The sequence below is a fragment of the Equus przewalskii genome, chromosome 13 (assembly GCF_037783145.1).
Source record: "Equus przewalskii isolate Varuska chromosome 13, EquPr2, whole genome shotgun sequence".
Lineage (NCBI taxonomy): Eukaryota > Metazoa > Chordata > Mammalia > Perissodactyla > Equidae > Equus > Equus przewalskii.
Window position 1 is genome coordinate 42,043,886 of NC_091843.1, and position 23,770 is coordinate 42,067,655.

At 39.0% G+C, this 23,770-nt stretch overlaps 1 protein-coding gene across 1 annotated transcript in view; it reads right to left on the minus strand.

Moving 5' to 3' along the window:
• Positions 1–424: 424 nt before the first annotated feature.
• RAD50 (RAD50 double strand break repair protein) overlaps positions 425–23,770 on the minus strand; it is a 67,796-nt gene continuing 44,450 nt past the window's right edge. Inside the window, exons 21-25 of the mRNA XM_008538475.2 lie at positions 23,190–23,414; positions 5,819–5,904; positions 5,125–5,267; positions 2,503–2,636; positions 425–1,044 (exon numbers count right to left, since the gene is read on the minus strand). Coding sequence (XP_008536697.1) covers positions 858–1,044; positions 2,503–2,636; positions 5,125–5,267; positions 5,819–5,904; positions 23,190–23,414 — 775 coding nt within the window. The 3' untranslated portion in view covers positions 425–857. The remainder of the gene's footprint in view (positions 1,045–2,502; positions 2,637–5,124; positions 5,268–5,818; positions 5,905–23,189; positions 23,415–23,770) is intronic.

Genomic DNA, 23,770 nt, shown 5'->3' on the forward strand with positions numbered 1-23,770 from the left:
GCCTCATTAAAACTACTTCAAATTTTAGTTGGGGAAACAAGGCCAGAGAGGAAGGTCGTTTGCTCAGATTTATAAAGTTAACAGCAGAGCCAAATATTAAAATCTCATTATATATGGTCATCTTCAGATATTAATGCTGATATTTCAGTTTTTTAAAACCACATCCAAGGAAATAAATTCAGAGGTAACACTCAACACTGAGTTTCTTTTAATGCCAAAACCATAAATCGTCAAGGCAGTGAGACACTATGTCTCAACAATGCTTTGAGAAGTGAAAGGTGAGTGAGTAGTTTCCAGTCTCAGGGAATCATTCTTTTGTGATGGGGAGGAAGGAAGAGAAGCTGAGTCCACCTGCACTGCTGTTGAGCCCCCAGGCCTGTGAGAGGCTGCCTGGAGGGGGATGAAGTAAAGGAATCAGCCCAAATTTCATGTGAAACAACTTTAATCATTTCAGAACCTCTCCAACATTCAAAGTTCTAGGCACAAAGCACATTTAAAGAATCTATTTTTGGGGCTGGCCCAGTGGCACAGTGGTTAAGTTCACATATTCCACCTCAGCGGCCTGGGGTTTGCCGGTTCGGATCCCAGGTGCGGACCTATGCACCACTTGTCCAGCCGTGTTGTGGTAGGTATCCCACATATAAAGTAGAGGAATATGGGCATGATGTCAGCTCAGGGCCAGTCTTCCTCAGCAAAAAGAAAAAAGAAAAAAGAGGAGGAGTGGCAGCAGATGTTAGCTCAGGGCTAATCCTCCTCCTCCTCAAAAAAAATCTATTTTCTTATTGACTCAGTTGACACCAGAAATAAGCAGTTGCCTGAAGACCTATGTTTGTAAGGCATTTAAATCTTGAATATTTTTAATGAACATAAGATCCCAGGGAGCTAACACTGCATTTTACAATCTCTGAGCACTGATCAATGTTCTTCTTAATCCTGTAGAATTTCTCCACATATTCAGAACGCCCTAAGAGCTCCACGAAATCTTCATCATGAGTGATTACCAGAAGCTGGAAGTTGCGCTGTTGTGAGCGACTTTTTATTATCCTGAAACAACATATTTAGAACATTTTATTACTAACAAGCATAAACAACTCTTTCCTTTATTTGAAAAAGCCACTGAGCACCTTGTCAGAGACATGGCCATGTGTTACGTGTGACGACCAGGCTTTTCCTGTGCCGTGTGAGTATCAGGGCCTCTGCTAGCCCTGCAGGAAGTGGGGGAGGGGGGCGGTGGACGCCAGCCTTCGGCCCAGCCAGGAAGGAGTCCTGTCTTCTCTCCAGACAATGGGGATGCGTGGCTTGACTCTTCACCTAGGTCTGGCTTAGGGACTGCTAAGAATATATGATCTAGTTTCCTCCAGAACACAAAGTTCTTTTTACCAAAGCAGGTGAAAATGTTTTACTGAGTTTTCCTTAATATCTGTGCTGCTCAACTTTGGAAGTCTGACTTATTCCTTTGCCTGGGGTTTTCTTGACCTGTTACCAGTTTTCTCTGGAAGAAAATAAGTTTAAAAAAAAGACAGACTACAGGCAAGGGAAATAACATACGCAAACCCCACTGTCTTCTTAGGAGCTGGGTCTACTTAGAATTCTGCCACCACCAGTCACTAGATGCATCATTAGTATGACACACAGGGGGCCTGAGTGGGTGGACCAAGAGCATTTTTGCTCATTATCTATATGCTGAGGTGCCCAGGTATGAGACTAAGATCTGAAAGACGACTTCTTTTAACCACTTATTTGCCCTTTGCTTCGAGCTAGATGCACTTAGGTTTCAAAAGCTCTAGCTCTTACTTGCTGGTCATGCAGGACTGAGACGGCTGGAGAACGGTGCTCTGTGGCTGCTCAATTCTCCTTCTGGCCCAATCCCTGCTATCAGACAGGAAACATCATCTCTGCCTGAAAAAGTCTACCTGGAGCCGGCAGTACCTGAAATAGCTTCTCTACTTCAGGAAAGTGCCTTTCCTCTGCCAGCATAGTCCTTAAGCAAGGGCTGCCCATCCCTGGAGCCTGTACCCACCACAGGTGAATGTGGAAAAGATGTGTGCAGTTTTACCCTCTCTGGATTCTACTTAACCACTAACACACTTTTTGAATAAGAACTCTCATTCCTCGTAGATGTTGTTTGACACATGTGAAAAGCTGGGAGACAGTCCAAAACCCACTATCGCCACTCAGAAATGTTTTAGCAGGGCATGCTAACTCCTGCACATGACATGTGGGCCCCTCTGGTGGGTTTACAGGAAAACTCAACCAAGCCAGGAAACCTTCACCGTTTCTTTCCCTATGAACACACCTGGGGAGATGCAGGATATGTCTGGGGCTGCTGTTCACCATCTAGTTCTTTTTTAAGACTGAAAAATTACTATCCAAAGGCAAAGCCTAAGGTCTGGCACCAACCAGCTTCCCTAAGGAAGACACATCTAAAGAGGGTTTTTACCATAGAACTCTCTTAATCTTACTTTAAAAACTATCATAACCTCCCAAATTTGAGAAACTTACTCAACCAGAGCATGTGCAAGAGATTCAATGTTTTCTCGGTCAAGATTTGTCGTTGGCTCATCCAAGGCAAGGATGCCACAGTTCAAGCAGAATGTTTCAGCCAGAGCCAGGCGAATAATGAGTGAGGCTAATACCTGGAAAAAAGCACCAAAGCTGAGCTGTGCAGCACACTTTTTCTCATTCACCTTAGGAAAGCATGTACACCTGGCTTAATCTCTTTAGAAGGCAAAGAGATTTCTGCTCTTTTGTTTGGGGGAGCCTGGCACTGTGACAGACTCTTACGCTGTTCTAGGATCATGAACCACCAGGTGTATTATCTCAGCCCATCATTTGCAATGGAATAAAATGCTAAAAGCAATGCTGATCTCTCACACACACAATCAGCTATAACAAAACTTGAAATCACAGGCTTGAATCATAAATGCATTACCATTTATCTGTAACTAATAATTTTAATAATGGTATAAGATTATCAACCTTAAAAATTCATGATCCAGCTATTTTATTTTCCTGATAATGAGATTAGAAAACTTGGACACACTACATTTTCCAGAGACCCACAGAGACATTTTCAGAGTCTTCTTTCAATCTCTATGTTCCATGAGCACCAGGTATCATGCTCTAACCCACTTACATGTTTGCGTAGATAATTTTGAGAGAGAGCGAGAAAAAAGACAGAGAGAGAATGAATTCCTGGGTCAAAGTATCAGTATAGAAGTATGGTTTTATTTAAGCTTAGCTGTAAGAAATACAAGCAAGTGAAGCCATGAGACACTTTCATGTTTACCTAATACTAAAACCCTCAGACCCAGCTGAAATGATCTGAGGGTAGAAGGGACACAGAATTAAGAGTGTAGGACTATTCTAGGAAGTATAAGCTCCCTTTGTGTGAGCTGTAAATTCCCCCTCCCCCTGAATTTGTGAGTGAAGGAGCATCAGTGAGGGAGTTAGTGACTCGAGAGCAGTTTACAGCTTCTCTTGATGCCCAGGGCAGGCTGGCAGACTGCAGAAGTGGGGCCAGAGCTTGGCCCTCGAGACAGGTACTTCCTGTATTTGAATCCCACTGCTTCCCCCACCACCCACTCAGAGTCGAGTCTGAATAGAGCTCCTGGCCCACCTCTATGAAACCATTTGTCTGTCTTCTCCCCTAATGCCAAGGAAGCAATTATTGCCAATTAATTTTAATAATTTAGACTAGCTACAGAAAATCCACTTTTGTTCAGAAAATATTTTTGAAAGTATTTTTCTTTGTTTTTGTGAGGATGATTAGCCTTGAACTAACACCTGTGCCAGTCTTCCTCTACTTTGTACATGGGATGCCTCCACAGTATGGCTGACGAGTGGAGTAAGTTCTCACCCAGGATCCAAACCTGTGAACCCGGGCCGCCAAAGCGGAGTGTGTGGAACTTTAACCACTCGGCCATGGGGCCAGCCCTTGAAAGTATTTTTAATCTAAAGAGACATGTTTCAAGTTCTGTATTTTCTCATTCATAATTACCAGCAAACAAAGTAGAGGATACTGATTATAGATCACAAATTTGTCATTTTTGCAGACTATGATTAAGATAATAATCTGCAGATGCCTTAAATTGGTATCAGCTATCTGGGCTGACAACAAAATACATACATGCATGGAGTGTCTTTAAGCAAAAATTGAAAACTATTTATGAAAATAACAGCATCCATTTCTAGAATCTTAAAATTTTGTTAAGAAAATCAAGGGTCCAGAGGTGTTATCACGCATAATCTTCTGCTTCTAATCTGAAAGGAGGAACCTCAAGAATCTGTGAGATCTTAAGTCCAAACCTGTGCACAGTGAGAGGACCCAGCCTTGTTCCCCAAGGATGCAGGTCCCACTTTGCCGACTCTTTAGAAGTCATTCCTCTTTCTGATTTGCTCCATATCCAACCTGAACTGTCTTCCCAGAGTGTCAGACAGAGGTGGGTAGCCTGGCCCAAGTGCTGAGTCTCTGTGTGTGGTGGTGGGGGCAGAGGCACCCGTGGGTATCACGGCCTTTGGCTCTGGCAGACCCTTCTTCAGATGGTCTGCAGGCCCAAAGGCTTGGCTGGGAGTGGTGGGGGTGACTCAGTCCTATGATGGGACTGCTTTCTCAGTGAGACTTTCCTGTATATTATAATGTCTCATCTGCCTCAACCTAGGATCTGGTTTGCTAATATTGTATGTCATTGATTCTAAAACATACCCCCTGCCCTGACTTCTCTGAAATCAGGATGCATCTTGCAATTACAACTGCATTTTTTCTTTCTTGGTGGCACATAAGACAGTGGCATGTCTTATCATGATGACACAGTAACCATAAGGAGTACAATGAAACAATGAATGGTCTTCAGCTCCTTGTTCTACCTTTAGCCTATCTCATGAGAATGTTTCAGACCCTTCTCCTAAAAGCCTTTTACATAATGTTGCAGGAAATGCTGGTGAGATTTGGGAGAGTGTAATGAGGGTAGCTGACCTTGGTCCCCGTTACATGGCAGCAGAGAGCACTGTAAGGAGCTTCCCACCATTCAAAGGCAGCCTTGGGTGCTTCCGCTGCACTGCCATGTGTTTTTCTCATTCAATTCTCTGCGTAAAGGTGGCTCCCTGGGCTCTCAAGATACCTGCCTTTTGTCCAGCACTGCATCGTCCTCGCATATCCAAGGCTGTGTCTCCCTTTAGCATCACCACTCGGTAATTGTAATTCCGCCTTTTATCAGCAGCTGATACATTTTCGTCAGCATCCGACCGAATTTCTATGTATTCAATATCTGACCCAGAAAGAAGAAGATTTCAGAGGAACCTACATTCCGTAGCCTTTTGTTATCTGCAAACATTACCAAGTAAGTCTAGGAGCAATGTGTGAGGTTGACATTACCAGAGGAAAAGTGGCTGCTTTGGAACCTTTTTCTCTGGCTTAGAGGACTCACGAGGAGTCCTGGCCAGAAGAAACACAGATACCCCAACCCTCAGTCTCACTCGGCCTTTCTTAGTTCCCCTATTAAGAGTTCCCTCCTGATGGTTTTCTTCTTACCACATTTCAGCTCATCCCTATCTACACTTCAACAGAACCTGTTATGTCATCAGCTAAATATAATTATAATGTGTATGAGAGCCAAATATATAAGTCCTGTCAGGCTTTGAAATAGAAATGTTTGCATTTTTTCTTGCTACAAGATGTTGTCAAGGCAAGAATTCTTAGAAAATCTCAAAGAGATGGTCAGAAAGGCATCTAGGAGGTAATACTGGCATGAGAGGTCATATAGGGCAAGAGCTGGGGACAAGGCTTTGGACAGAGCATTCGTGATACACTGTTAATTACCTTGTCCACGATAGGTACTTCGCCAAAGGTCACGAATAATTTTATTGATTTCTTCCATTTTCATACTATGAAATTTCATTATTGCTCTGGAAAAAGAAGCCATTGGCATTTTAAAAGAAAAATTATATAATGATAATATATTATTATATGTAATAGCATCTTTTAAAAATCTATGAAATATATAATAATGTATATAATAACATCATGGAATAACTCCCCCGATTAAATGTTGATACAAGTAGGATATAGTAAGAGCTAGAAAAAATAAACAGGACCAAAACCTTGCTGCTTGGCTACTACTGAAAACTGCCAGGCATATTTCCAGTGCTCTGCACCCTTACCCTTCTCCATTTTCACTCTCAATCATATGACAAATACTTCCTTAAATAAATACTTAAATACTGGGGCAATTTCAGAAAGTGATTTTTTAGTAGACTTTTTCTTAGCCTTATTGGAAGGACTATTTCCATTGAGGCCCACTGGGTATAGGCAGAGCTGCTGATAACAAAGTGGGGAGAGGTACAGAGGGTCCTTTAGTCTACGGGGAAACAGGCCAATCTCTGCAGCTGCTGCTTTTTTCCTCTGCTATTACTTAAGGTTTACCAAAAGTCAGACTCTTAAGCTGCTTTTATTCCTCAGATCTGTAAGCTTCTTATCAACCAGAAGCCTTGCTTTAGAGAGGGTGATTGAGAGCCTTAAGCTGAGCTGAACGTCAAAACTTCTATTTTCCCTTTCTAGTTAAAAATTCAGAAATCCTAATGCCAAAAATATGCATTAACTTCCATTTGGTCATGGGCTCCCCGCCCCCAACTTAAACTACTTAAAAGGAAGGAAAGAAATATTTGTAAAAACAAAAGTAGCCTGTCAAAATCTAACGTTCTTACTATGGTCACCTTTCACCAAAAAGCCCTTAGATTCTTTGGAAGTGGGTTTATGAACTAGTAAATGTTGCACCAGTGACAAAAAGCACACATCACTGCCATCACCATACAAAGGATGTGAGGTGGACTTACTTCCATTTGCAAGCCTCTTATCTGATATATACAAAAAAAGAAACTGAACGTAATGCTACTGCCTCTGCAGAATCATTTCATGATCTTCTGGTTCACCAGCAAAAGAGAAAGAAATGACTCAACATAAATACATTTTCAATATCAGATGAAGGATTCTGAAGTAATAAAGACGGGAAAAAACCATATTTTGCTTGTCGATGAGAATGCAACAAGTCTCCATTTTCTACTTTATACATCTATCTCAGCCTAACATTTTATACTCCTTTCAAAACAACAGAAACAAAACTTCTAAGTATTAGCTTAAAAAACCCACATAAGACAAAACAAAATACCTCAGAGAACGTTCTTGGGACCAAATCATGTAATCCATAGCTTTATAAATTATGACCCTTTTTAAGAAGGTCATCTTCCGGGCTGGCCCGGTGGCATGTTGGTTAAGTTTGCACCCTCTGCTTCAGTTGCCTGGGGTTTGTGGGCTTGGATCCCAGGCACTGACCTACACACTGCTCATCAGGGCATGCTGTGGCGGTGTCCCACATACAGAACAGAGGAAGACTGGCACAGATGTTAGCTCAGCAACAATCTTCCTCAAGCAAAAAAAAGATTGACAACAGATGTTAGCTCAAGGCCAATCTTCCTCACCAAAAAAAAAAAAAGGTCATCTTTCCATTCAAGTTGAAAATCTTTCATAACTAACATAAATAAGCATTCCCAATGTGGAGAACAAGCTCCAGGTGGGGTAAGGGTGTCCAAGGTGCACACACACAGCCTCCAACATGGTTCCCCTGTACAACAGAGTTGGTGCCTACTGGCCTGTGGGTAGGTCTGCTGAGACACAGCACTGCAGGAAAAAGCTCTAGCCCTGAGAAAGATCTAGACTCACCAAAAGGTGTGTCAGATAGAGTTGATGCCTACTGCTGTTGACTGGACCATAAGCTTATCTTTATATCCTCTCTCTGCTATTTAGTTTACAACCCCACTGTGCAAGAGTAGGGGATGATAAGGGAAACTATATTAATCCACTTGAGAGAACAACAATGATAATAGTGATTACTACTGATGAGCATTTAGCTCATGTGAAGCACCATTATGCTGAACAATCATATATTATCTCATTTAATCCTTGAGACAACACTGGGGATTAGGTTTGGTTATCTTCATTCACCACTAAGAAAACTGAGACTCCATGAAGTCAGTATCTTGCTCAAGGTGAGAGGAAAGTGGCTAGAATATTAACAGCCCTTGAATATAATAATTAAAAATTAAAAAGGTGTCAAAATGCTATTTTAAAGCCACCAGGCTCAGACAGTTTTACGAGTGAATGTTATCAAATCTTCAAGGTAAACCCAGCTCCCAAGTATATAAAGTATTACACAGCAAGGAGAAACATAAGTAAAAAGAGAAAAAAAAGTATAGACCTATTTTGCTTATGAATATAGATAGAAACATTCTAAGTAAAGTCCAATTTACTAGTGAGGGTATTAAAAATAATATATCATGACCAAGTAGTGTTTATCCCAAGAAAGGAAGAATAGTACAACAGGAAAAAAAAATTAAGATAATTCATTGCGTTAAGAGATTAAAAGAAAAAAATAATTATCTCAATAGATGTCAAAAAAGTATTCAATACAACGTAACACCGAGTTTTGACAAAAATCCTCAGTAAGCAAAAAATAGAAGAAAATTTTCTTAATTTGACAAAATGACTATCAGATATCCACAGCAAGCATCAAATTTAATGTTAAAATATACAGAAGTGTTCCTCCTAAGGCTAAGAACAAGAGAAAGATGCCTCTTATTAGGGTTATCCTAACAATTCAGTAAGACAATAAAAAGAAATGAATAATAAATGGGAGGGGGGACTTGCCATTGTTTCTGCAGGTGATATAACTGTGCACTTAGAAAATCTAAACTATTAAGACTAATAAAGCGGTCAGAAATAAAATAAACATACAAAAATTAACAGTCATGCGTCACTTAACAACAGGGATACATTCTGAGAAATGCATCATTAGGTGATTTTGTCATTGTGCGAACATCGTAGAGTGTACTTACACAAACCTAGATGGTATAGCCTAACACACACCTAGGCTATATGGTACTAATCTTATGGGACCACCGTTGTGTATGTGGCCCACTGTTGACCAAAAGTCATTATGCGACACATGACTGTAGTTTTATTATCTAGTAGTAAAACCTAATAGGAAACAGAGAAAAGGATCCTATTCACAGTGGCAATAAAACCTATGAAATATCTAGGAGGAAATCCAACAAAAAGGTATAGGATCTAGAGGAAAAACCTATAAAACTTTACAATAGGACAAAAAGAACTAATTAAACAGAAGAAACATACTATAGGATCCAAAATGAGACATTCAATATTGCAAAGATGTCCATTCTCTCCACAATAATCCATAAAGTAAATGCAATTCAAACAAGACTCCCAGTAAGATTTTAAAAAAAAAGATGTTACATGAAATCCAGAGATGACTTTAAAGTTCATATTTCAGAGATAATGCAAAAGAATAAAATCACAGTACTGAGACAGGAATACAAATGAAATAAACACAAATACATACAGAACTTTATAACTGACATTTCAAATCAGTGGGGAAGGTTTTAATGGTGCTGGAAAGAGGAAAAAATTAAAATTATATCACTATCCTTTATCAAACTTCAAACAAAATCCCAATGAATTAAAGCATTAAAAGTTAAAACTATCAGAAGAAAATATTTTTATAATCTTAGGATTGGGAAGCCCCTTCTAACTGGGAAGCCATAAATAAAAAATTACCTAAAAATTAAGTCACTTTATTACCATAAAGAAAGTTAAAGGACAAATAACAAACTGGGAATAACTGCTTGCAATGTATGTGAAAAGGATTAATATCCAGAATCTATAAACAAGTGATATAAATCCCTAATAAAAAGATAACCTAATAGAAAAATTGGCAAAGAGATATGAATAGGCAATTCTCGGAAAAGAAATACAAATAGCCAACACATGAAAAGAACTTTAACCTCTCTAGTAAACAGGGAGAGCATTTTTTGGGCAACAGAATGGCAAAAATTAAAAAGGCTGATAATATGAAATGCAGAAATGGAGAAACAGGTACTTCCGTACATTACTGGTAAGAACAAATTTTTAAGTGTGCTTGGAAGGCAATCTGGCACTAATAAGTTAAAAAGGTACACACCCTCTGACTCAGTAACTCTATTTCTAGGAAGCTATCTTTCTGATGTATCTGCACAAGTGTGCAAAGACGTCTGGTAGCAAATATTTAAAAACTTCCTAATATGTCCATCAGTGGTTAAATAAAGTAATATCCATTTTACAGAATATTATGCAGTCATTAAAAATAACGAGGTACTTATATACATGAACATAAAAGATTTTCATCACATAAGTGGAAAAAAAAAGACACCAGAAAAATACCCACAGTGTGACACTATTCACATAAAAACAAAAAGGATATTATTTGTGTGTACATACATGCAAAAGCACTGGGGGAAATGAAAATACATCATCAATGTAATAATACTTAAGTGCTGAATAAATGTTAGACATCGTCATGGTTCAACTTGAACCATGTTCTGTGATTTGCATAGTAATGAGGTACAGGGAAGCATAAATATCTGTAATACAAAGCTGAATGTGTTAAGTGGTATAAAATATTATGGAGTACAAAGGGAGGAAAAATTATAACTGTTTGGGAAGGCTTTCATCCAAAAGAAGAAAAATAGCATAGGAAAATGTGAAGCGTCTTAAGGGAACAAAATTGTTCAGTTTGGTTACAACATAATGAGTACTGAGAGATGAAATGGGAAAGGCCAGGGATGGAAGTCTTTCCTAAAATTAGAAGAGAACAGGGACCACCACCTTTAGGAAGATTAACGTGATAGAAGTACAACAGAGGTGGGAGGGATAAAGAGGTGGGACGCTACCACAGTAATACAGGTCAGAGTAAGGAGGGTCTGACTTAGCGGCCATGGAAGAAAAGCAGCTCTGAAACAGCACTGTGCAGGAGCCCTGTGGGAGCTGCCTGCTGACCGACAGATATAGGCCCAGAGATTAACTTAATACACCTTTTAGCACCCAGAGTTTACAGGTAATTAGTATTTAAGAATGACCTCGAAGGTCCACCACCTCTAGTAAACTAGCATTCTGCTGAGGCAAAGATATGAATTTCATGGGCTGGAAACTGCTGTTGGGTACGTGGTCATCTGGCTAGTTGCCTTCAGGCATACTCAGGTGACTGAAGTGTGCATGTTGCTCAGTTAAATGCATATACTAACTCATATGAAGCAGTACGTTTTGTGAAAACTGGTTCCCAAAAGAAAGTGAAAAGGTCTAAGATCCAAGAAAACAGTGCTTTATAAATTATTTAGTCTTGTATTTAAATATTCTTAAGAATCTGAAAGATTTCCTTAAAAATTTCAGTAACAAGCTATTGTATTTATAAGGACAGATGATGGCTTTAGCGGTATTTTTAATTTTGGTGATCCATGAAAGTCTGAGGATGTCATACTCACAAATGACAAGGGCTTAACAATTTCCTGTTTGAAAGGGGGCACCATGAGGCCAGACAGAAATAAAGACACATGCCTGTGAAACTATTCTATATATTATTATGATGGGAGATACATGTCAGTATACATTTGTCCAAACCCACAGAATGTACACCACCAACAGTGGACCCCAATATAAACTACAGACTTTGCGTGATTATGTTTTGTCAATGTAGGGTCATCAAATGTACCACTCTGGTGAGGGATGTTGATAGTAAGGGAAGCTATTGTTGGGGCAGGAGGCAGAGGTATATATGGAAATCTCTGTACTTTCAGCTCTATTTTGCTGGGAACCTAAAACTGCTCTAAAAACAGTCTTTTAAAAAAAAGAAAGAGTGAGAGAAAGAGATATGTGCCAGCGTTGCGTGTGGAGCTGTTTCCATCCATGTCCCCCTTCCTTCTTCACAGAGACACCCCCTTTAAATGTCAGGCTGACTGTACTGTCCTTTAGCACCTCTTTGCACCATGGCTTCGGCCCCAGCAATGAGATGGTTTTCCTTTTTGTTCTAAGCTGTCCAACTGCCTCCCACACTTGGACCTTGAACGAACAGCTTCCATAAGCCTCTGAGTTAATCTTTTTCCTAAGTATATATGTGTTCTAGCTTGATATCACAAATGAAGCATATTAGGCCTCCCTAGGACAGTAATTCAGGGGTTTTGCTGCTACTATGAGGCCACTTCCGTAATCATTTCAGGACTTGGCCATTAGCAGAGAATGGAACACCTGAAATGGAGTCATTAGCGAGTACGTATCTAAGGGGTTGGAAAAATATCGCCTCAATAGACCAAAACCTTACCTGCCAGGAAAATACCTTTCCAGCTCTTACTTTCTCCATTATTTAAACCATCTCCAGGACTCCAGCTACTGAGGAAAGTTAGCTACCATTTTGCAAAAATTGAACTGAAGCTCAAAATCAGAAGTGCACATAATCTTGAACTGGATTTCCCCATAGTCTCAAGCTACTTCACTGAATAAGATATTAATTAAAAAAGCCAAATACATATGTTCCTTACTAATAAAAAATATTAATTCATAAGTATGATAAAAACTAAAAAGTTAATGAAAATTAACCAAGTAGGAAAAAAGCAGTTGACATTTTCCAACAATATTATCCTCATACTTATATTTAAAATTGTACCAAACTTTGAGATATATAGGTTGCCAAAAATTTGGCTATGAACACTGTTATTCATTCCAGAAGGGACACTCTTCCCTACTGCCCTGTTACTCACCAGTGGGAGAACTTTCTGCCTCCCTATATTTAGGGGAGTGGAAGCCCTCTTATATAATGGAAATGGTATCATGAGTATAATGTTCCAAACTAATAGCGATTTTCATTACTTAGCAGAACTCAAAATCCCTAATTTGCCAAATGTAAGTTACACATTTAAAAGAAAAATGACCTTTTTCTAGATAAAACCCTTAAGACTATTAAACTAATTTCCTAAAACCTTTAAAACTACTGAACTAAATTCCTTTAGCCAGACTCCCAAAAATCAGCTTTTAAATTTCAGGCAATGAACCATTATCACAAGATAAGTATTTGGTTAAAAAACCCTAGAGTGTGAAATCCCACTGGCTATCTTTTGGTTTTGTCATTTACCTGCTTGATACTACAGGGGTTGCTGATGCGAAACCGCACTGTACCCACGGTGAGGATGAGAATGGTGGCCGTGAGGTGAGCCCTGGATAAAGCCCTCATCCCCAAGCTCTCATTGAGTGCAAGGAGTCAGGCTCTGAACAGACTCACAGAGTGCTAGCTGGCCGCCTTGGATGCAAAACTTTTTATAAAAGTTACATGTTTCCACTGAGTCTCAGGAGAAGTGTGACTTAATATGCAACATTCCATATTTGGGGAAGAATGACAACAGAACATTAAGTATAAGGTAGAACCCTGTACTTTGAGTGATATATTCCAAAATCATTTAATTTTAATTGATGTATTCTATTAAGGGGGTAAGGGGTAAACATTTTAAATGATGGATGTTTTCTCCCTTCACATCTAGCTTATGTGTCTCTGACCACTGGCAATCCTTGTAATCAGTGATGTTTTTAGATGATTACTAATAACAGATAGTAATCGGCTTTTCTTGAAAATGCACTGCTAATTTCCTGTGTTACCTTAAATAGACAGCTAAATGCAACAATTACACTGACTGCATGCTTCATTCTAAGAGGTGAAACAATGAGGGAAATTTTGGACCTTACTTTCTTCTAGGTGAGAAGGCAAATTTAAGGCTCACAGCATAAATCTTAAGAAGAAGGCCATTGTTTGTAAGCACAAGCCCACAAAGACTCAATTTTGGGGAAATCTGTACCACTTCTTTTCTTCTCATTTAGAAGAATCCATCTGATTCCAGATAAAAGAACTCAGTAAACAGCCTGACTTTGTTCCTTCAGCAAGCCTAAATTGCTGGAAAGCACCCCTGCATCTCCCCATCCTAAAAGCTCCTAACTGGTCCCATCAAGCCCCCTCACACGTGCTCACTCTGCTTCGTGTAATGCCTCTGTGATCAAGGCACTTTTCTCTACTGAAATGCCCTTCCTACATTATTCAAGGCCCAGGTCAAATACAGACTATGGAGCACCTACATGGTCTCCCCTACTGGACTGTTAGCAGTTTGCAGGAGAGACAGGGCATGACATTCCTGTCTTTCCAGAGCCTGACAAAAGAGGACAGAACAGAGTTTTCTGAATGAACATGTGCCTTATTGAGGGAATTCCTCTTGCTCCTGCTGTTCCTGGCTCTCAGGGTCTGTAGGGATAGCTGGAGGGCTTCTAGGTGTAGTTTTATATTCAGTTAACATCTATGAAACCCCAGATCCACAGGTCAACATACAAAGTAAGAGGAAAAGCCACTTGTAGCAGAATATGTGCAATTAAAATTTAAAACAAAACCAAGCTACCTACCTACCTAATTTGGCCCCAGTCCCCTCTAGCTATCACCCATTTTTCTGTTCTCCTTCACAGCAGAACTTTTCATAAGAATTATCTATACTCAGTCTCTGTTTCTTCCCACCCATTCTCTCCTCATCCAACTCCCAGGCTTCAGGTCCAACCATGCCATTTGAGATTGCTCCTAAAAGTTATTAACAACCTCCATGTTATCAAATTCAAGGGTCATTTCTTAGTCCACATCTCATTTGATCTCTCAATAACATTAGATTCTTGAAGTACTTCACTTGCTTATCAAGATTTCACACCTTTAAAATTTTCCTCCTACTTCAGCTATTTCTTCACTGGATTTGTAAACATCATGAGTCTTGGGACCCTTCCCTTCTCTATCTACAGTTATTCCATATGTAATCGCATGCAATACCATATATATACTGACGATGCCCAAATTTATACCTTTCCCCTGAATTCTAGACTTGAGATTATACATGCAACTGTCTGCGTGACATCCCTACTTAGAAGTCTACAGATACCTCAAATTTAAAGTGTCCAAAATAGAACTCTAGATTTTCCCCTCCCCAATCCTGCCCATTTCAGGGAATGGCAATTTGCTCCCCCAACATCCTTTTGCTCAAGTAAAAATATGTAGGAGCAATTTTTGATTCTTTTCTTTCCTTTTCCTCCCCTACATTCGATTCAGAAGCAAGGCCTGTCAACTGTATCTCCAAAACAAATAATCTTGAGTCCATCCACTTTCTCTCCATTTCCACTGCTACCACCCTAGTCCAGTCCACCAGCATCTGCTGGGTTACAATAGTATCCTCTCTTGTCTCCTTGATTCTATTCTTGCCTCCCTACAAGCCATTCTCCATAGAGCAGCCAGTGCAATTTCTTCAAACTATAAATCAGATTATATTATTTCCCTGCTTCAAACCCTCCAGTGACTTCCTATCGCACTTAGAATAAAATACAACTGTTTACCAAGGCTACAAGGCACAACATATTCTGGGAACAATCTATCTCTGACCTCATTCCTTTGCTCACTGTATTCCAGCTGTGCTTTCCTTCTTCCGACTCCTTGAACCCCTCCTGTTCATACTGGCCTCGGGGCCTCTGTATCAGCTATTCTCTCTACCTGGAATGCTTGCATCTCTGCTTTTTGTATATCTTGCTCCCTCTCATCAATCAGATCCCAGCTTAAACGTCACATTCTCAGAAAAGATCCTGCCTTAGAAAAGGCCTAAAGTAGCCCTTCAATTAGTCCCATCACCACAATTAATTTTCCTTGTTTATTAATTTTTTAATTTTGTGTTTCTTCATCCCTGTATATTTAGTTATGATACCTATGATGCCTAGTATCAAGCATATAAGCACGCAAATCTTAACTGAACAAAATCCTAATATATATGACAATATATATGATGCACCACATACATACCTCACTGAGGAGGTATAAAATGTATATAAATAAGTTGATTATAGTGGCTTTAAATCAGAAAGTATATGTTAAGTACAGTTAAGAAAACTTTTATATAAATATCAGTTTTTTAAAGGTTAAAGGGGGGGCTGGTAGCAGCACAGCACAGTGGGAATAGAAAGGCCTTGGTTCTGAGATCTAATTTATCTCTACCATTTAGTTGGGTAATCTTGGATAGCCTTCTTTTTTTTCTTTTTTAAACACTGGCACCTGAGCTAACATCTGTTGCCAACTTTCTTCTTCTTTTTTCTTCTTCTTCTCCCTAAAGCTGCCCAGCCCACAGGTGTATATTTTAGTCGTAGGTCCTTCTGGTTCTGCTATGTGGGACGCCGCCTCAGCATGGCCTGATGCGTGGTGCCATGTCCCCACCCAGGATCCAAACCAGTGAAAACCTGGGCCGCTGAAACGAAAAATGCAAACTTAACCACTCGGCCACGGGGCTGGCCCCCGGATAGTTTTCTTAATCTCTGATAAATTCTTGCCCTTTACAGGGTAGATGCAAGAATTCAATGATCATGGCTAATACATAGTAAGTATTCAATTAATATTAGCATGTCCTCTGCACAGCCCCCACCCTTGAGAAATTTACTCTCAAAGAACATCTAAATAGAAACAACAGACACCTACATTTTCTTAGTAAAGTTAACTTCTTTTGTGGTATTAAGGAATAGAGAGTTTAAGAATTTAAAGAATGGAATGTGACAAAGAAAGCTGGACTAAACGGCCTCTGAGTTTCCCTTATAACTGAGTCTACGTTGAATGCTATAATGGACTTTAAAAAAAAGATTTCCATTTTTGGATAAGGAAACTGAAGCGAGGGCATTTAAATAATTTGCCCAACGTCAACAGTCAGGATTTGAATTCAGGTAGTCTCCAGAGACAATACTTTTAACCATGTATTATGGATTTTTTTTACTTTTGAGGAAGATTAGCCCTGAACTAACTACTGCCAATCCTCCTCTTCTCACTGACGAAGACTGACCCTGAGCTAACATCCATGCCCATCTTCCTCTACTTTATATGTGGGACGTCTACCACAGCATGGCTTTTGCCAAGCAGTGCCATGTCCGCACCTGGGATTTGAACCGGCGAACCCTGGGCCGCCGAGAAGCAGAACGTGTGAACTTAACCACTGCGCCACCAGGCTGGCCCTGTATTATAGATTTCTGAGACCTCAAAAAGGTAAAATTTATCAACTTTTACACAAACATTTCCTGCTTTGTAAGACTCAGTTTAATTTTTTTCATCACAATCAATCTGTTATCCTATTCTATACAGTGGGTTTTTATTGATAAAAACGTGTTTTGATTCTTGTCTCTTCCAATAAACTTGCCAGTAAAGCCTGGCTCTCCTATTTCTTGGTGCTCAACAAATGTTTGGTAAGTTTATTGGTACACAGCATTTATTGCTAAAGAACTGAAAAAATAGAAAGCCTCCTAAAGGCATATATGAGGTAGCTGGGAAGACTAAAAATTATGGAAGGAAAAAAAAAAAGACAAATGTGTGTATGTATAGGCTACTGGGCAAGGATTCTTTAATAATGTCTTGCTTATGGTCTTGTTTCAAAACCTCAAATTTCAACACTTTAAACTGTAGTATTTACAATTGAGGGGAGATTTCAACATTTAAAGAGGTTAAAAAAACAAAAGTTCCCACTTTGGTGCAGGCAAACATTTCCACGAGCCTTTCTGGAACCAGAGAGCATTGTAATGTTAACCTATTCACTCACAATGAAAGAGGACAAAAGATGTGTCCATGGAATAACTTTCCAAGAGCCATCTTAGGGGCCAGCCCGTGGCGCAGCGGTTAAGTGCTCACGTTCCACTTTGGCAGCCCAGGGTTCGATGGTTCGGATCCTGGGTGCAGACATGGCACCACTTGGCACACCATGCTGTGGTAGGCGTCTTACATATAAAATAGAGGAAGACGGGCATGGATGTTAGCTCAGGACCAGTCTTCCTCAGCAAAAAGAGGAGGATTGGCGGCAGATGTTAACTCAGGGCTAATCTTCCTCAAAAAAAAAAAAAAATAGCCATTTTAGAAGTCAAACATTCCAACAAAAATTTTAGTAGTATTTATTTTAAAAAATAACATAATTGGCTCATTCCCAATTTTCACAATAAATGACTGACTTGTCTTAAAAGATTATGTCCTCCCCCAAAATCATACATGCCAAAGTTATAGCTAGGTGGTTCTGGGGCCACCTGTTATTGAAGGGGAGCAAAATACGCCACCCTTAAACAAACCATTTTGGTATGTTGATTATTTTGAATTAAAGTCACTTAAGAAACAGCTGGTGTAGGAAGGACACTCTGACCCTCCTATGTCCCCCTGAAAGCAGGAAAAACATCTCCCATGTGAAAGGAACCCTCCCTGCACCAGAAGGGTAGAAGGCATCCTTATTACCAGAGACAGGGAATTCAAGGCTGAGAAAGCTATATAAACAAACCCTGTTACTTCTTCACAAATTTACTATCCCAAGCCCAAATTTCATTTGTCTTGTCAATTCTTCACAAACATATTGTTTGTCTAAAGGTATCAAGCTGCCTACTTTGGTCACTTTTTTGAGTCTCATAGTTTTATGAGCTCTCATACATACAAAATTAAATTTGTTTGTCTCCTGTTAATCTGTCTTATGTCAATTTAATTATTAGACCAGCCAAAGAAGCTAGGGGAAAAGTCTTCTTTCCCTATGTTATCATTAACTAACAGAACCCTCATGCTGAAACCAGGGTCCTCCTGTCCTCAAGAACCCTTTGGTCTGAATGCCACTGCTGAGGCAGGTTTGTTGACTATGCTCTTTCTGACCGGACGCAGCCTTAAGAGAAGAAACCCTGTCTGTGTAGTTCTCTTACCACTGAGAGGATATTTTCCTTTTCACGAAAACAAAAACAAACAAAATCTAAGGTAACTAATAATTCTCCTGCTACAGGGGCTGGCCCTGTGGCCAAGTGGTTAGGTTTGTGCACTCTGCTTCAGTGGCCCGAGGTTTCCCAGTGTGGATCCTGGGCGCAGGCATGGCACCACTCATTGGGCCATGCTGGGGTGGTGCCCCACATGGCACAACCAGAAGGATGTACAACTAGAACATACAACTGTGTGCTGGGGGGCTTTGGGGAGAAGAAGAAGAAAGAGAAGATTGGCAAGAGATGTTAGCTCAGGTGCCAATCTTTAAAAAAAAAAAGTGTTTAAAAGTCACACTGTTTAAAAAAAACCAAATAATTCTTCTGCTACAAATGCCTAGAAACATTAGATAGATTCATAACAAAAATTAGTTTACATTCATAATTGAGTTCACAAGAAAGAAAGGGAAATCCCTATGTGACGGAAACAAAGATGAAACTGAAAAGCAGAATGGTCAGTGTGTGATCTGACACGGCAGCTGAACTGGGTATCATCACCCAGAGCAGAAGATGAGATACAGGGCTCAAGTGAGGCAGAGAGTTAGAAGTGACTCCCAACATAAAGACTGAGACTCTTAAAGGCTACACCAACCTTCAAAGAAAGAGTAAAATTATAAGCTGAGAGTTCAAAGTCCTGGGCAAATGCCTCACATGGGTTTAAGATTCAATGTTATACCAACCAGTGTAGTTCAGACACTCCCAACTGAAAAATTAATATAAAAACTAGACCCAGGCCAGTGTTACCCCTGGAGCTCCTAGCAGATATAAAACCAAAATTGTTGTGTGGAGGGACATCCACACAAAAAGTTCACAAGGGAGTCTCAGAGGAAAAAAAAAAAAGCACCACTAAAGAAAAGCTTACAATTAAACATTATATAAAACACAAAAAATACTTCACTGGTGGCTAGAATCAGCACACAAAATAGCAGAAATAGATTCCTAAAAATGTGAAATAAGAAAACGACAATGTGAAAGAGGATATAAAATATGTATACTTAAAATGAGTAAAGACATGCAAGAAGGAATCAAAACACTCAGGAAAAAATACACTATGAAAAACAATAAGAATTTCTGAAGAAAAAATAGAACTGATAGAAATAAACAATACACTGAAATACAGAAATGAAAAGTTAAAAAAAAAAACAACCGGCAATATAAGCAGCAGCTAAAGAATTTGTAAACTGGAAGATATTCATGAGGAAGTTATCTAGTATATTACCAATACATGTAAGAGGGGTTTAACAATGTGCAGAAAAGAATGAGAAGGTTTACTTACGTCTAATGAGAAACGAAGAAGGGGGAAAACAGTGAGACATGGGGAAAGGGTAATATGTGATGAGATAATACGCGAGAATTTTCCAAAATTGATGAAAGCTTTCAGTTCTCAGGTCAGTAAGCACAGTTCTTGAAGAGAAGAACTAAAACTAAACCTATATCTAGATGTACCTCCCCCCAAAATGGAGAACAGTAGAGACAAAGGAAAATTCTGAAAAGAACCAGAGAAAAAAGGCAGGTTATCTCCAAATGAATAATTGGAATGACTTCTCAACAGCAACCATAGAGGTCCAGAAAAAAATGGAATATTTTCAAAATGCTGAAAGAAAAAAATTGTCAAACTAGAACTCAATGCTCAGCTAAACTATCAAGATTGAGAGTAAAGACTTTTCAAAGACTGACAGAGAATTTACTACTAAAAATCTCTCGCTGAAAAAACTATTAAAGGATGTACTTCAAACAAAGGGAAACTGAACCTAAAGAAGGAAGGAATGAGATTTATAAGAAATTGGTAAACACATGGGTTTATCCAAATAAGCACTGACTATGAAACTATGACAATAATAATTACTACTTATTTGGGATGATATAAAAACAAGATAAAGCTAAAATACTAGATAATAGAAACACTGTAGATAGGAGAAGATAATTAGTATTCACTCAGGAAGAAGATAAAGCAATTCACATTAGAGCTATGGTTCTTAAACTGTGATGTGCATCAGAATCACCTGGAAGGCTTGTTAAAACTCAGACTGGGTCTCATCCCCAGCATTTCCGATCCACCAGGTGTGAAGTGAAAACTGAGAATCTGCATTTCTAACAGGTTCCAAGGTGATAATGCTGCTCCAGGACCCCTTCGAGAAGCAATGCATTTGGTTTTAAGTCAAATACGCATGTTAAAAATTTAAAGGTAAAAACCCAGATAACTAAAGCAGAATATATCATTTATAGTCCAAAGAAGGAAAAAAGGAGGAATAAAGAAAAATACATCAGGGGCCGGCCTGGTAGCATAGTGGTTAAGTTCACACGCTCTGCTTCGGTGGCCAAGGGTTTGCAGGTTCAGATCCTGAGCGTGGACCTAGCCCCACTCATCAAGCCACACTGGCGGTGTCCCACATACAAAGCAGAGAAGAGTGGCACAGATGTTAGCTCAGGCCCAACTTTCCTCACCAAAAAAAAAAAAAAGAAAGAAAAATAAATCAATTCCATAGAAGGCAGCAAAGTAGGAAAAAAAGATAGAAATAAAAACAACTCCACTAAGTAATCAATCACAATGAATTGATACTACTAAATTCACTAGGTAAAAGGCAAAGATGGTCAGACTGAACAAAAAACAAAACTCTGCTAAATGCTGAATATATTATAAAGTTACAGTAATTAAGACAGTCTTGGTCATAGCACAGACATAGACAAAGTGACCAATGAAATAGAACAGAAAACCAAGAACCAACCTATGCATCTATGGAATTCTGATATATGACAGAAGTGACACTGCAGATCATTAAGAAAAGGATAAACTACTCAATAAATAAAGCCAGGACAACTGGTTACCCATAAAGGAAAAAATGAAATTGGATTCCTGTCTCAAACTGTACATAAAATTCAATTTAGGATTAAATACTTAAATGTACTTAAATGTGAAAAGCAAAACTCTAAACCTTTTAGAAGAAAATATAGGAGTAGGGAAGGATTTCTTTCTTTTTTTTGCTGAGGAAGATGTGTCCTGAGCTAACATCTGCTGACAATCTTCCGCTTTTTGTATGTAAACCACTGCCATAGCAGGGCCACTGACAGACTTGAGTGGTGTAGGTCCTGGCTAGGGAACTGAACCCATGCTGCTGAAGCTGAGTGTGCTAAACTTAACCACTAGACCACCAGGGGTAGCAAGAAGTTCTTAAAGAAGACACAAAAAGAGCTAACCAGAAAAGACTGGCAAATTCAACTACCTTAAAATCAAATGTGTTCATTAAAAGACACTATAAGAGAGCCCAGCCTGGTGGAGTGACGGTTGAGTTCACGTGCTCTGCTTTGGCAGCCCGGGGTTCACAGGTTCAGATCCCAGGCACAGACCTACACACTGCTCATCAAGTCATGCTGTGGTGGCATCCCATACATAAGGTGGAGAAAGACTGGCACAGATGTTAGCTCAGGGACAATCTTCCTCAAGAAAAAAAAAAGACACTCTAAAAAAGTGAAAAGATACACATGGAAAGCTTGAGAAGCTATTTATAATACATATAACTGAAAAAGAATTAAAATGCAGAAGAGATAAAGAACACCTGCAAATCAACAAGACTACCAATAATATATTAAAAATGGGTAAAAAACACAAACATTTCAAAGAGGAAATAATATGATCAAACATGAAAAGATGTTCAGCGTCATTAGAAATCAGGGGACTGCAAATGAAAACCACAATGATTTACAATTTTGACCCCATTAGATTGGTAAAAATTAAAAAATTGACAAAATCAATGTCAGAGGATGCATCAAAGAAAACCCTTATATTCTATTAATGATGTAAATTAAATTAATAAAACTATTTTGGAAAACAATTTTACACTACTTTGTAAAATTGGGGCATACCCTGCAAGCCAGAAATTTTACTCCCACATATACCCTACTACACCTTACACCTTTGCTCCAGAAGACATGATAAGAATATTCCCAGCAGCAAGGGTTATATTAGTAAAGACCTGAAAATAACCCAAATGTCCATCTATGGGAGAATGGATACCTTGAGCTATAGTGCCACAATAGAATTCTGTATATTAGTGAAAGTGAATTAACCATAGCTATAAGCAACATGAGTAAATAAAAACAAAATCCTAGAAGAGTACGCAGAATATATCATTTTTTAAAAACTACATAAGACAAAATTATTTTTTAACAAAGCAGAGAAAGCAAAAATCTGTGTTAGCAGTTACATGGAGTGGACAGAACGCTGAGATCAGGAGGTGCATCTAGGTGGATGCCAGTTAGTGACAACGGTAGAGTTCCTGGATTGGGTGTGGCAGGTGGTATCATGAGTACTCCTTAATATTAATATGCTTTGTAACTTAACTTTATAACTTAAGTAAGCATGTGTGTGTGTGTGCATACACATACATACATATATTTTTCCATTATTTGGTATGTATGAAATAAATTTAAAAAGCAAAAAAGGGGGAAAATATGACTAAAACATGCTAGTAGGTAGTAACTGCAATGGGAACCAAACCCCCAGTCCAATACTTACTGGTCAAGGGTCTTATAATAAATGTCCAGATCCTTGTTCACAAGCTCTGTTGTTCTCATAACAATCATCATTTCCCTATACTTTTCCTCAGCATCCCGAAATTGAGGTTCTCGAAGTTCTTTCTTAAAATGAATAATTTCTTCCTCATAACCCTTCTGTCGCCCTATTGCCAAACTGTGATTTCTTTTTACATTGTCTATTTTTTCTTCCAACTCCTGATGTTCACTATAAAAGGGAAAAATAACAAATGAGGACCATTTTTAGCTTTTAGCAGCCTGACGTGGAAAAATCAGATCTCTTTAGATAGATAAATATCATTTACCATTCTCCTTAGCAATCAGCATATGATAACAGACTTTCTCTTTGCTTTTTATTTAAGGCTCCAGTACTAAAGAAAATTTTCTTCCTTCCAAACCTCTGAAGCATCCAGATTTCTAAACAGCTGATTTTTTTGGGTGCTGAATAAAGAACTCTCATAACATGTGAGCACTGAGAAAGTTCCTGACTTTCAGACCCTGACTAACCTAAGTACTCTTGGTGATTAATATTACAAATTCACAAACTTCTGATTGTGAACTGAG